Source organism: Carassius auratus, unplaced genomic scaffold (assembly GCF_003368295.1).
Source record: "Carassius auratus strain Wakin unplaced genomic scaffold, ASM336829v1 scaf_tig00014308, whole genome shotgun sequence".
Lineage (NCBI taxonomy): Eukaryota > Metazoa > Chordata > Actinopteri > Cypriniformes > Cyprinidae > Carassius > Carassius auratus.
Genome location: NW_020524488.1, coordinates 773,642 through 787,495, shown reverse-complemented (window position 1 = coordinate 787,495; position 13,854 = coordinate 773,642). Strand labels below are relative to the sequence as shown.

Below are 13,854 nucleotides of genomic sequence, written 5' to 3'. Positions count from 1 at the left end.
GACTGAACTATACAAATTCTTGTTTTTCTATTCTTTAATATTGTACATAATATTGAATTGTTTATTGCTGTTTTAAATAACTATACAAGTCACGATTATTATGTGAACATTTGTACACAATGATTTTTATCATCCAGGCCTACACAGAATGGTTGTTTCTGATGTCACATTTTATATAGGGTTTAAACTGTGAGCTTAATTCATACTTAAATGCCAATAAATATAACATTATTGTCTAAAATCAAAATATGATATTTGGTTCATAAAAAAAGATGTGCAATGTAAGAGTGCTTTGGGCACATTTCAGAAACCTCTTTCAGTAAAAAGTCATAGAAGGCCCAAATTAGAGATAATTAATTTACTGCTCAATCCTGATTAGGATGAGACATGGCTTTGCAAGAGAAATAATGGTCCTTTTATGAACTTGTGAGTTAACGGAAGAAAAGGTTATGAGGTAACGAACCTCTGAATATTACATATTATCAAATAATCAATCTTCTTTATCCAGACTCTTGTTGTTGCCACCAGCACATAAGTACTTAGAAAAAATGAAAAGCAATTTAACATCATCCATAAAAATGTGTGTGTGTGCAATTGTTAAAACTAAACATCTCCAGAACATCGCATACATCTTCTTTTACCTTTTGGCTTATATTTTATCCAAAGAGGAAGAAAAGGTCAAACTGTCCACCAAGTTTCTGTCGTCAACCATGAATCAAATATAAATGTTCAAAATGAATCCCTCATCTTGCTGCTTGGTAAAAGCATCATCCTTTCTCAATGGATTCGGTTTAGTACAAAAGCCCTTGGCAATTTATCATTGCTCCCAAAAGCTCCAAGTTTGTACAGTCTTTCTTCAACTGTGTGCAAGCTGAATTTATCACAGGCATTAAGTGTCCACAGTGTTGCTCCAGTCTGCCTTCTTCACCATAATTCCAAGTTTTTAACATTGACAAACCCAGGATTCTCCCTAATCTTCCAATACGTTCCATTGTAAAGCCAAACTTCCCTTCCGGCAGCATCCAAAGTTTTCCTGTAAGATGAGATCATTTTAGCATTCCAACTATAATTCTTATGAATAAATCAGTTGTGGGATGGATGTCAGCTCACCTGAAAAAGCGAGGGATATGCTCCTCTCCTCTTTTGGCAAGAATCTTCCTCCTTTCTCTTTGATTTTCCTCCACTTCATCCTTCTTTTTATCGGTCTCCTCTATTTTTCCCTCCTCGAGAAGCCTAACAGCACCAACAGAGAGCAAAATTAAAACAGATGATCGAAAATAAAAGTTACATGGACTTTTTTTTCATAGTTCTGGCTCCAATGTGAGTCTATTTCTCATTGTCTATTAGGAAGGTCTCACCTTTGGTCAGGGCGCAAGCGTGTATCTGTAAGGGGCAGCAAGGGCTTGAGGTCAGGGGTCAGCTCATTCATCTCGATTGCAAAACTAGAGAAGCCATAGTAAAGCATGTAGTTCTTGGGCTGTGGATCTGTAAGGAAGCACAGACATTCTGACAACATCTGCCAACACAGAGGTAAATCTCTCAGCCACAAAATCAGAATGGACCCCATACAGACCCAATACATTCCTGGTCACACTTTATTTTAGGGTCCAATTCTCACTATTAATTAACCATTAACTATGACTTTTATTTACAATAACACAATGCTTGCATACATGTAATACATGATATTACATTTCAGAAAACCAGCAAATGCCACTGCGTGAGTTTTTACAACAAAACGGCTGAGGGAGCGATGACAAATTTGACATCTTTTACTGTTCCAACCAACATAATCTATCCCTCAATATTTGTTTCCTTATTTGGAAAGTTATAGAAATCACTTTTTTTTTCTTTTGTTATAGAGGCAAATTGAGATTAAAAAAATTATATTTGTTGTGGTTTCTGCTCAACACTATAGAAGTTTACACAACTACCGATGACTTCAACCACCTCAATATGTGAAGACAGTACATGGCAAAATTAAAAACAGTTATTACATAATGCTGACCAATATCCAAATAGGCATTTAGCATTTTCTAATCCAATGCATTAGTTCTGGATAATTCCCAATGGATAAAATCAATTCTGTTTCATGCAGAAATACATCATTACAAAAGTCATTTGGGATTGCAAACAGCGTTTCATGTTGACTTGAAATACGACGACAATATTCAATAAAATAGAGGAAAGATGACTACTCACTTGGCTTCCAGATGCACTGTGGATTTGGAAGGGTGTCACAAAAGATCCCTTCATGCCAAAATCCACCGAAACGATGGACGACATTCCCGGTCTCATCAAGAACTTGACCCTGAACTTCGTTTTTGGAACCATCTGAACCCCAATAACGTGACTGAGAGAGGGGGAAAACATTTTCCGCATTTGTACAAAGACTTCATCTATATGTACTCAAAATGAATCAAATTACAACAAAATTTGCAATCAAAACTGAACACACCTTCACAAATGTGATCTTACAAGTACAGACCGAGCTTTTCAAGTTGCGAATAATGACCTCGCCGTAGTGCTCGAGGTATCGCTGCTGACTGAGGACATTGTGGATGCACGTCACCACTTTGTTCCATTCATAGTGGTCCCCGTATCTACAAGTAAGGTTTATCAAAAGAGCAACATTTAGAATTTTTTCTTAAACATTGGAATTCAAATTCAGCTGATACAAAAACAGATACTTGCTTTTTTAGAGTCACATTCACCATCCCTGTTGGCATGATCTCCAAAGATTTGCCCCAGAACTTGTTCTTCCATCTCTGGTCTGCTCTCAGCATGTAAGATAAAAAAAAATTATGAGATTCAAATTCAAACATACAGTTCATAATGAGACCACGCAGACTTTAAAACGTACCCTGCCAGAAGTTGAAATTGTCTGATTCTGCATGACACGCAGATATTGGTGGATGATGGGAAACCTGATGGCAAACACAAAACCACAGAGTAAACAACTGCTTGACAGCAAACGTATCTGATGTATGATCAGATGTGATTATTAATTACCTGTTCACTAATGTAACGGAAGCCTCTGTCCTCTCTGATACACTCAAATGTCTCTCCCAGAACTGGATTAAAAGGTTTGTAGCGGTTGCGATACTGAGCCGTGGCATAGCCAGATATGGCAAAAGCAGCAATATAAACCTTTACAGAGACGAGAAAAAAAAAAAACACATTTCCAACCTTTTTTTAAAGAAATATACAGTACAATACAATAAATAAATAAATGGCATTATAATAAATGCTATTCTATTGAACTTTCTATTCATCAAAGAACAAATGTTTTCAACATAAGAAGATTGTTTGAATGTTTTTTTGTTTTGTTTTGTTTTTGTTTTTTTGCATCAAATCAATATATTAGAATGTTTACTGGAGTAATGATTGCTGAAAATGCAGTTGTGCCAAAATTACATTTTTAAATATATTAAAATAGAAAATTATTATATTATTCTATTTGACAGTATATAAAATTAAATGTTATTTTTTCAGTAAATTGCAATAATATTTTACAATTGTACTGTTTTATTTTTGATCAAATAAAAGTAGCCTTGGTGAGCACAAGTGATTTCTTTCAAAAACATAAAAAAATCTTACCAGTCCCAATGTTTTGAATGGTGGTATATATATACAGAAGTAGTCATAATTTATTATTTCATTTATTCTCTTCTAAATGAATTACTCCTTTTGTGATAATTCAGACATATGCAGTTTTGCTGAAGTCTGTAACTATTACCATCCTCTGGTAGGGGTCATCGGTATGATTGGCAGTGTCCAATAGGTCCGAATATTCCAGCTCCTCACAGAGTCTCTGCAGCAGGCACACAGGCTCATTCAGAGCTGCTGGCATGGAGACACGGGACAGATCCTTGCCTATGTTGTTGTAGAGGATAGTCATCAATCCTACATGGCTGTTGTCAGGGCAAACTGCAGGCAACGTAGTACGACGTCCAGTGTTCTTTATGGTGTTCAGCTTTGGTGGTGCCTTTGAAAGGCTGGCGCGGTACTTGCGTGAAGCCATTGCTGATAAGTTCATAAGGAAAAGTAAAAAAACACAGTGTATTAGATTACATGAACAAAAGTAGGCTACAGTTCAAAAATTTGGGGTCGATATTATTTTTTATACAAGTTTTTGAAAGAAGTCTCCTAGTTTGCATGAATTTGGTGCTTAAGAAACATTTCCTCTTAATATCAGTTAAAAACTGTTGTGGAAACTGTGATACATTTTTTCAGCATTGCAAAAGAACACCCTTTGAAATGGACATATTTCATATTTCTTTACTACCATTTTTGCTGAAAGTAATTCCTAAAAAAAAATTAAAAAAAAAACTTTGAAACCTTGAACCCAAACTTTTGAATGGTAGCATATATATGGACATCTAAACACCAAATTTAATTTTCACTAACCATAAGCCTCATCAGGCTCTGAATTACTGGATCCGTCACTTAGACCGGACTCATCGGACATCTCAGAAGAGCTTGCACACATAAGCTCATCACATGCGTCAAAATACTCTGCAGCTGAGTCAGCCACCGATGGCGCACGGAAAGAAAAACTACGGCCTGACCCGGACTGAGTGAAACAGAGACAGACATTTAGTCAGAAAAAGTGAGCTTGATTGCATCATACTGCTATAAAGAGAAAACTATGAGAGGATTAAAGAGCCTGTTAGCCTATGAAGTAGGTGAAACCCATCCACCTGTAAACAGAATAAAGAAGGGTGGAGGAGGGAAAGAAAGAGACAAAAATAGGAACAGGCTGAGTAGGTTCTGGGTAGACAGTGACACACCTTCCTTTGTAGCACAGTATGGAAGGACTCTTCTGAGGAAATGGAGGACACCGAGAGATTGTGGATTTTGGTGTGACGGGACTTAACATCTAACTGAAGATACACATATACACACACATACATCTATGCAGTAAAACATAACATGTAATGCACTGAAAATAAACTATTAACTCAGTAGTTCTCAACCTTTTTGTCTCTAAGGCCACTCATTGTCCACAACAATATTCAAAGGCCCTATGACTTCTCCAGTTGTTCGATAATTCGCCCAAAAATGAAAATCAGCCTCAAGTGGATCCAAATCTTTTCCGAGTTTCTTTTTTTAGTCCGACATAAAGATATTTTGAAGAATGTGGGTAAACAGTTGTTGGTCTCCACTGACTTCCATAGTATGGAAAGAAAAATACTTGTTAATTATTTATTATCTTATTTTAATGCTTGTTTTGTCTAATTTTAAATCATTTCAAGTCATCTTGGACTTTTTTAGAAGTTTGTTGAAACCCCTGGTTGAGAACCACTGTATCAAAGCATTTACTAGAAGGGGTGTTTGCTTTATGGTATAGAGCTTTTAGCTTCTTTAATTACAAGATAGCATACAATAAATCTATTCTTTGCAAGCATGCCGATAATTTAAGGCAATAGCGAAGCACTATAAGCTTTTCACTAAGTAATACAGTAAGTAAGTCCTTGTGACCTCAGCCAGGCTGCAGAGGTTGTTGATCTGGGCAGAGGTGGTCTGCTGAAGCTCCCTGCTGGACCAGGCTTCCTGCAGCCTTTGGCGCTCCTGAGCTAGAGTCTCATGTGCCGTACGCAGAGAGGCATGGACTATACGGAAAAAGACACAGTGCTGACCTTCAACATTATAGAGTACATCTAATACAGCAAATAAGCATACACTGGGTTTAAATTTCAACTATGAAATCATTAAGGTGTTACTCTTATCCATTTATACCTTTCAAGGACATGGAGCAGATGTCTTGGTGGAGTTTCTTGTTTTCTGATGAGGTGGGGGTTGATGGGGTCGCCTGGGTGGAGACATAATCGGGGATGGACGAGACTGAGGTTCCGAGATGAGAAGAACTGTTCAGGTGGCTTGATGATAACTGCATTAGAAAAGTAGGTAGATAAGAAGTAGGAGTTATTGTTATCTAATCAGAGATGCATTCAACTGATTAAAAGTGAGAGTAAAGATATTTATAGGGTCAAAAATAATTTTGATTTATATTTCAACTAAATGCTATTCTTTTGAGCTTTCTATCTATCAAAGAGTACTGAAAACAAAGCGTCACTGTTTCTTGAGCACCAGTGCACCATGTGACATTAAAGACTGAAGTAAAGTAAAAATTCAGCCTTACCATCACACAAATAAATTATATATATATATATATATATATATATATATTATTTTTTTTTTTTATATTAAAATAGAAAACAGTTTTTTTAATTGCAATGATTCTTAACAATGGTACAGGTTTTACTGTTTTTTTGTTGTTGTTGTTGGGTTTTTTTATCAAATATATTCAGCCTTTGTGAGAATAAGAGACTTCCCAAGCCCTAACTTGAGTGAAAAAATTGAACAGGACCACCACATGGTGTAAAACATTTGATACTCGGTACAATGTGTCGAAAGCATCAAGGAATTTACAATCATTGTGTCTTGTGTTGACTTACCGATTTAGTAATCCCACGAAACGGCTTGATGTAAAAAAAGGAGTTGACTAAATTACTGGGGGTTTTGAAATTCTAATGCTTACTACACATTAGCACAACAGAAATGCCCGAGTACAGTATTCAAAGCTAAAATAAAAATACATCTTTGGGATGAAACTGCACATGAATATGGAATCATTTCCATAATATCTTCCCAACCTTTGTGGAAAACATGAAACAATCCCAATGGCAGGGCAACCCCTGAGGGGGAAAAATGTGATTGCTCCCAAGGCTTTATCTAAGACATCCTAAAGTCAAAGAGAGTGTAAACTCAGCAGCCTCACCATTCCAAGAGCCTCAACTCGAGACAGAGTGCGAGAATGACCCCAAATTTTGCCAGTCTTCTTCTTGGGCTTGTCAAGGAGGAGATTCTATGGGTCAAACACATGTGTGAGCGCTTACTTGCAAGTCATTATAGTAAAGCCCTGTCTTAAGCCTGCTCCTTTTACTAACTTGCATGCTGATGATCCTCTGGAGGTCTCCGTTATTGACCATTTGGCCCGACTCTAGAGAGTGCAACTTTTGGACCAGCTGTTGCAGCTCAGTCAACTCCATTTGACAACGGGTGAGCTCTATAAACAATACCAAGGTGCGTTTTTTTATTTTATTTTTTTATCTTTGACTACTTATGCATCCTTTTGTTACAGCTTTACTAGTATTTTAAAAAACCACTGTACCTTGAGCACAGATGTCAGGTTCTTGGGTCTGTAGCCAAGCTGACACTTTCCCATTGATGGCGGGATTGACACACGGCAGAGGTTCACTGACATAAGACGTGCCCTAGAATTGTTCATAAGACATTCATTTGCAATTTCCATCAGACAAACACATAATTAACTCACTGTAGCATGCATTAGTGTGCATTTACAGATAAAATTACAATCTGGGACTAGCCCAAGTCTAATCACTAATTCTTCTTGTTCTTAAGCTGTGAGGACACATTCACCTAATCCCTGGTGATTTAGAGGGCTACAGGAAGTCAATGTAGGAACCATTTTACTCACCATGTCCTGCATGGGACTGTTTTTGGGAGATAAATGACTGGCATGGGACAGGGCCTGGAGGAAGCCATTGTGAACGTTCGCAGCCTTGTTCTTCTTATACATCCTGTGGGCACTCAGCTTGGTGACCCATTTGTAATATAAATCTGGAGTCTTGGCCTAATTAGAAAAGTAAATTAGGTTCAGCTGACATTTTTGACAGTAATTTTATTTGGTTTATTATTTGATAAATAAATATCATAATCCACCGGATGATGGTTTAAAGAAAACAGTCACAGAAAAAAAATAAGATTTAAACTCAGAATTGTGAGATATATGATTGCAATTAAGGAAAATATTTTTTATTGCAACTTTTTTACTTACAATTCTTTTACATCTGCAATTCAGTTCTCTATATCTCACAATTCTGACTTTTTTTTCTCAGAATTCTGAGTTTCCATCTTGCAATTATATTTTCTTACAATTACAAGTTTCCATCTTGCAATTCTGAATCTATAGCTCACGAAATTGCAAAAGAAAAATTGGAATTGTGAGATATAAACGCAAAGTCACAGTTCCCTTTTATTTAATTCTTACCTTATCCAAGCTTCCATATAATCATATCTTTAAAACAAAAATTAATCAGTTCCATTCACTCATTGCAAACAATACAATGTCTTACTTTCATGTGATACAGGATGTCTCCAGCATCCAGATCTATTCGTCTTGCTTTTTTGTTTACTGACATAACTGCGAGACTGACATCCAGTGCACCGTGCATTTTCCCTTTGGAAAACTGTTGGAGAAAGTAAATCCCTCATTGTTAAGAGTCTGGATCCAAAATCTACAGTTGGTGGTAAAGAAAGAATTATTTGCATACTTACATCATGTTGGTTTTTTGAATATCGTAGGATACCATTATCCAAGACAAAGTATCTCTGTAAAATAGTATCACTTTAAATCTCTTTGGATTTTCACAGTTCTATGTTTGTACCAACAACTGCCTAATATTTTTCTTTTCTCATACCTTATGCCACCCTTTAAGAGGCCTCTTTCTCCTCTTCATCAAGTAGCCTTCACAGATTCCTGGAGTATTCACATCCTGCATGTTTTCAGCAGTGAGGTTCAAATCCGCTGGAAAGACATCCATTACTTCCCAGTCTTTAATGTTCTATTAGGAACAAAGGGAAAAGGCAATCACAGTTCACTTACAACAGGGCGTATCCCATTTAAAATGTGTCACATATAACCCCTATAAACAAAATGCAACTGTTGAGCTCGGTAAGACACATTATTTCTTTGGTTTGGCTTTCACATTATCTGGGACATAAGGGACATTTGTTAGGTGTTGGGCAACAGGTTTCAAACATCCAAAGGCAGAACTCTTTATGCTAGCTTTACACCTATGCACTTCTAAGGAAAATATTTAGGTGTGTCCAAATATCAGTTGAAGAAACCAGAGTTTGAGTGCATTCATGACAAGCAGATGGTACAAACCAGCCGTGAGTGACGTGAGGATGCTGTGCTGCTGCTCCTGGAATGAGTGGGCTTATGCCAGCTGCTAGACACCTTCTCCGCACCACTTGTCTGTGATTGGACCTGGTCCACCGAAGACCCGTGGTAGTCCATTTTGAAAATGTCCTCTTGTGCACTTATTAGCCGAGATTGGTGTGAATATACACTCTGCTAGAGACTCCTTCTCATTGTTCACTAAGGAACGATATGTCGGCAAAGCAAAGATCATTTATTGGTTATTCAGACAAGCACATGTTAATTGTATACTATATTATGCAACAAGGTTAGGAAAACTATCTGCCATATTGTTGATAACAGTGGTTGCCTTTGTATTTCAGAGCTGGCTTTGTGAATGTTTTGTACAATAAATGCCATTAAAAGCCAAGGCCGAAACACAGTCATAGCAAAAGTAACTAGCACAGTGACAGTAAACAAAAACAGAAGCAATACAGTGTCCAGAGAAAACTAATCTAATTCAGTTATCTAACATTAAGGACCTGCCTTAACTAACACTTCCTGGGCAGGACTTTAACTTCTGCCCTTTACCAGATCACATTGGTTCATCATCTCATGAACACCTTTCAAATGGCTTAATATGAAACACGAGCATAATGCAAAGCAAAGAAACCAAAATAATACACTCATATTTACATAATCTAAATGATGCAAAAACCAAGGAACACCTTTATTGCTGTACTTTATAGCCACACATACTGAAAGATTATCGAACAAATCCTTTTTCTACATATAAGCTGAATGGAATGTCATCAGAGGGAGTGTGACAGAAACCAAACATGTTTTCTAGAATCTCCTGCTGTCTTGACAACACTGACAAGCTCATACATGCCCATTAAACTAGAATGAGGGCAATTAGATATTAGATATTTTGTAAACCGCTTAATTTGCAGTTGACTAATTAACTATTTGATTACATAATTAGTAAAAGTATTTGGAATTATTCAGTCATTACCAAAGCTGATCACTGTTGATATGTAAGTTTTAAATTATTTTAGATATGGCAGACAGAATGTGCACTGTAGCACATGCATATGGCTAGTAACCTAACAAAGGTAACGATCCCTATGGGAGAAGCTTAGCGTCATTATGATAATTGGCTTTGAATGTCCCTTTTTAGCAGCCCTTAGCTTGAATAGCTTTTCACCACCGTGAGCATGCTGATAGGTCACAGTAAATATGGTTTATAGCATCAGGAAAACAATGTGACGTACACGTTTGAATAATCATTATAACATAAAAAGATCAGAAGTTTAGAGTCCTTTATTTTATTTAGTTGTAGATTTCATTGTAAATTATAAGAACTGAACATGATTTTAAGAGGTATAATAATTGTTAAACAGGTTTGGTGAAATGCTTTGTGTGAAGCATCATCAAGTGTGTTGAGAAACTAAATAGTGACTTGTTCTTTGTAACCAAGTCAGAGCAAACATATAAAATGACATAAATGATGAACTCAAAACTGAAAACTGTATGTGTAGCCTGAAACTCTTACAAATCACTACAAGATCACATGCCGCCAATGTCAATAAATTATTGTCAATCTAAGACATTTAGCTCTTGGATTTGATTTAAAACTGTCACGCTTGAACAATTTAAAACATTTCATAGTTATAGTCAATTTGGGCTTGTGTTTAAGAATTACTTCTCCAGTTAGGTTCACTGTGCACTTAATAAAGGCTGTTTTTGATACATATCCACTGTTTCCAAACAGTAAATATATTAATCCACTTCAAACATACTTCTACTGCTACCAGCATTTAAAACCACAATGTTTCTTTAAGTATTGTAGCTCAAGGTCTTACCTGAGGTTCCTGCTCTTGGCCAGCGTGTGGTGTATCTCTGAGTGACTCCCTCCAAGCACCTGAGTTTCATGTTGCCCCATTTGTACAACCATGCGTCACTCTACTCACACAACATGAAACCAGTTCAACCACTTTCTACTAAAAATGAAAGAATGCAGATATTCCATGTGCATACCAGAACGATATATGGCAGACAGCTCCCAACTATCCTCCCCGGTGACTGAACATCCTCCAAATCCACCCAAGGCTGCAGCCAAATCATTATCCGCATTACTGTCTTAAAAGCTGTTGGAATTACAGACATGTAGGTGGAACTTCACTGACAGCCAGCCATTCAGATGCATTAAATCTGAAACTATTGAGTTGCTCTGCCATGACCTGTTCACTGAGACGGGATAACCTCCTAATGTACTCATTTTCAAGTGGGTAACCCCCTATTGGTTCATGTATTACCAAACACAGAGAACATTTGTTTTATTTATAGTGAGGTTTGAAAATTGACAAATTACCTTTAAGATCACACATAATTGCAAAACTGGCCTAAAATGAGGGTGAAGTGGTTTCAAAATATGAAGAACTGAGAAACTTCTACACTGAACTCAGTTATAACCATAAAGGACTAACTGACCTAGATTAACATGAAGTAATCCAGAGATTACCACTAATCAGGATCCGTGACCACTAGCTGGTGTTTATTTTAGCAGCACAAATACATTTTTCTAATGGCTTTTTTAAATCAGTTTAAACACACTTCCAATTGTTTAAATATGGAAAAGGTCATAAATCAGGGTCTCCAGCCCTGCTCCTGGAGAGCTATACCGTCCTGCAGAGTTTAAGTCCAGCCCTATTTAAACACCAGGACCAGCTAATCAAGGAGTTCAGGGTTACCTGAAAATTAAGGGCAGGTGTGTTGGAGCAAGATTGGAACTTAAGTCTGCAGGAAGCAGACGCTGGGAGAAAGGAGCAGGGTTGGAGACCCCTGGTATAAATATTGGCAATGTGCTTATTAATTTAAATTGGCAGTTTCTGCATGTACTTTAAAGTCTAGACTAGAAAAAAAGCTGTTGCATTTCCACCACTGATGCTGAAGCCAAAATTTGCAGCAGTAACTATGTCTGCTTTTGAAGAAATTGATAGCAAAATCTTGGAAGAAATATTAAAGCACCTTAAATTGTCAACCTGCTATATTACCACACTTCCCACATATTTTTTCAAAAGGGTGCAGAAAAAAATTAGAAACAAATCTCTTAGAAGTGGTGAATGCCTCACTTCTTTCTGCGACTTTGCTAAACTCCCTGAAAACTGCAGTGGTTAAACCCCTTCTGAAAAAGAGCAATCTGGATAACACCATATTGAGCAACTATAGACCAATATGAAATTTTCTTTTTATAGGCAAGATCATTAAAAAGCTAGTCTTTAATCAGTTGAACAAATACTTAAACTCAAATGGATACCTGGACAATTTTAAATCTGGTTTCTGACCGCATCACAGCACAGAGACAGCACTCATTAAGAAAATAAATTATATTCGCTTAATTCCTGATTCTGGCAAAATATCAGTGCTTATACTACTAGATCTCATTGCTGCGTTAGACACTGTCAATCAGAACATACTACTAGACAGACTGGGTCGGGCTTTCTGGAATGGTACTCAAACAGTCCAGGGGCCTGTTCTTCGTACGTCGCTAACTCAGTTAGCTGGATTTGAATGTTGACGATTTGGCGCGGTCTTGGATCATTTGGTTCTTCGAAGCTCATCCTGGAGCTGCTGTCATAGCAACAGGTCCGTAAGCTTAAACCTGGTCAGGAGCAGGCTTATTTCATGTAAACAGGATTATATCGCTTCTTTTCAACCAGAACTGATACTCAAAATATGTCTGCTACCACCGCTACTTTATTACAAGAGTATCATACTGATCCAGGGACAATAATTTAAAATAATAATCATTTAAAAATTATTTATAAATAATATAAAATTGTTGTGTAGTCCATAACAGCCTACTATAGACACAGACAGTTTTACTCACTGAAATATTTATTTGTCATAAAAATATTACTTCATAATTGTATTAGAGTCTTACACACATGCTATACAGATAATAGAGTCGTGCATTATTTTGAGTGATGACTGCTATTATAAGAGTGGCTTGATGGAGTGCAGGAGATGCAGATAACATGATATTGACCCTTAAGAAACTTTCATTAATGCTGTCACGTAACAAATCTGTCCAAATATAAAATTAAATGAATAGATAATTTCTACATTAAAATTAAAATGTAAAGACTGCACAACTATTATAAATTGCGAATCTAAATAATTGGGAATCATGAAAAAAATTATAATAAAATAAAAACATGTTTCTATTATCTGTTTCATGTATCTATTATAACATTTATGTAGTTTTGTTTGCTTGGCTGTTTCCTTATAAAAGTCCAGAAATTTGTCAAGTTTTTCGTCAGGTGTCGTTTTAAATTATATGACGTCATTACATGGCCGTCTTGCCACTAGCCAATTGCTGCACTGCTGATCATGGTTTCGAGTATCGATACATATCCCCTTTTAAGCCAACACATGAACGCGCAGTTATCTCAGATAACTCAATCCAGCGATACTAATCATACACAACGGGTGTGTTCGAAGAACCCAATTAGCCGGATCATGATCAGCACGATGATATCATCTTGGATGTGTCATTTGATCTCGGATGTAATAAGCGACGTATGAAGAACAGGCCCCAGGTCATACTTAGAGGGGAGAGGTTATTACGTGTGTATAGGAGAGCATAAGTCTAAGTGGACGTCCATGACATGCAGAGTCCCACAAGGCTCAACTCTTGCACCGCTCTTGTTTAGACTGTACCTGTATATGCTCCAACTAAGTCAAATAATGAGAAAGAACCAAATGGCCTATCACAGCTATGTTGGTGACCCAGATTTACCAAGCCTTATCGCTAAATTACCACAGCCCCATTGACTCCATCTGCCAATGCATTGATGAAATTGACAGTTGGATGTACCAGAACTTTCTTCAGTGAAACA

General features: G+C 36.9%; 1 protein-coding gene across 5 annotated transcripts; it reads right to left on the bottom strand.

Moving 5' to 3' along the window:
- Positions 1–51: 51 nt before the first annotated feature.
- Positions 52–12,217, bottom strand: LOC113074332 (oxysterol-binding protein-related protein 6). Of its 5 annotated transcripts, XM_026247152.1 has the most exons (24): positions 10,991–12,217; positions 10,816–10,915; positions 8,978–9,190; positions 8,508–8,651; positions 8,365–8,418; positions 8,163–8,276; positions 7,505–7,660; positions 7,178–7,280; positions 6,954–7,072; positions 6,785–6,871; positions 6,462–6,485; positions 5,743–5,893; positions 5,485–5,615; positions 4,794–4,886; positions 4,411–4,576; positions 3,740–4,026; positions 3,013–3,150; positions 2,864–2,927; positions 2,695–2,773; positions 2,459–2,603; positions 2,203–2,353; positions 1,359–1,485; positions 1,111–1,233; positions 52–1,033 (listed from the first exon to the last, which is right to left on the bottom strand). In XM_026247152.1, the coding sequence occupies exons 3-24, from the start codon at positions 9,107–9,109 to the stop codon at positions 925–927; spliced, it is 2,697 nt and encodes an 898-aa protein (XP_026102937.1). In that variant the 5' UTR covers positions 9,110–9,190; positions 10,816–10,915; positions 10,991–12,217; the 3' UTR covers positions 52–924. The 5 variants fall into 5 exon arrangements, with proteins under 5 accessions (XP_026102937.1, XP_026102935.1, XP_026102940.1 ...); XM_026247150.1 differs by having other exon boundaries at positions 10,816–12,217; XM_026247155.1 differs by lacking the exon at positions 4,794–4,886 and having other exon boundaries at positions 10,816–12,217.
- Positions 12,218–13,854: the final 1,637 nt, after the last annotated feature.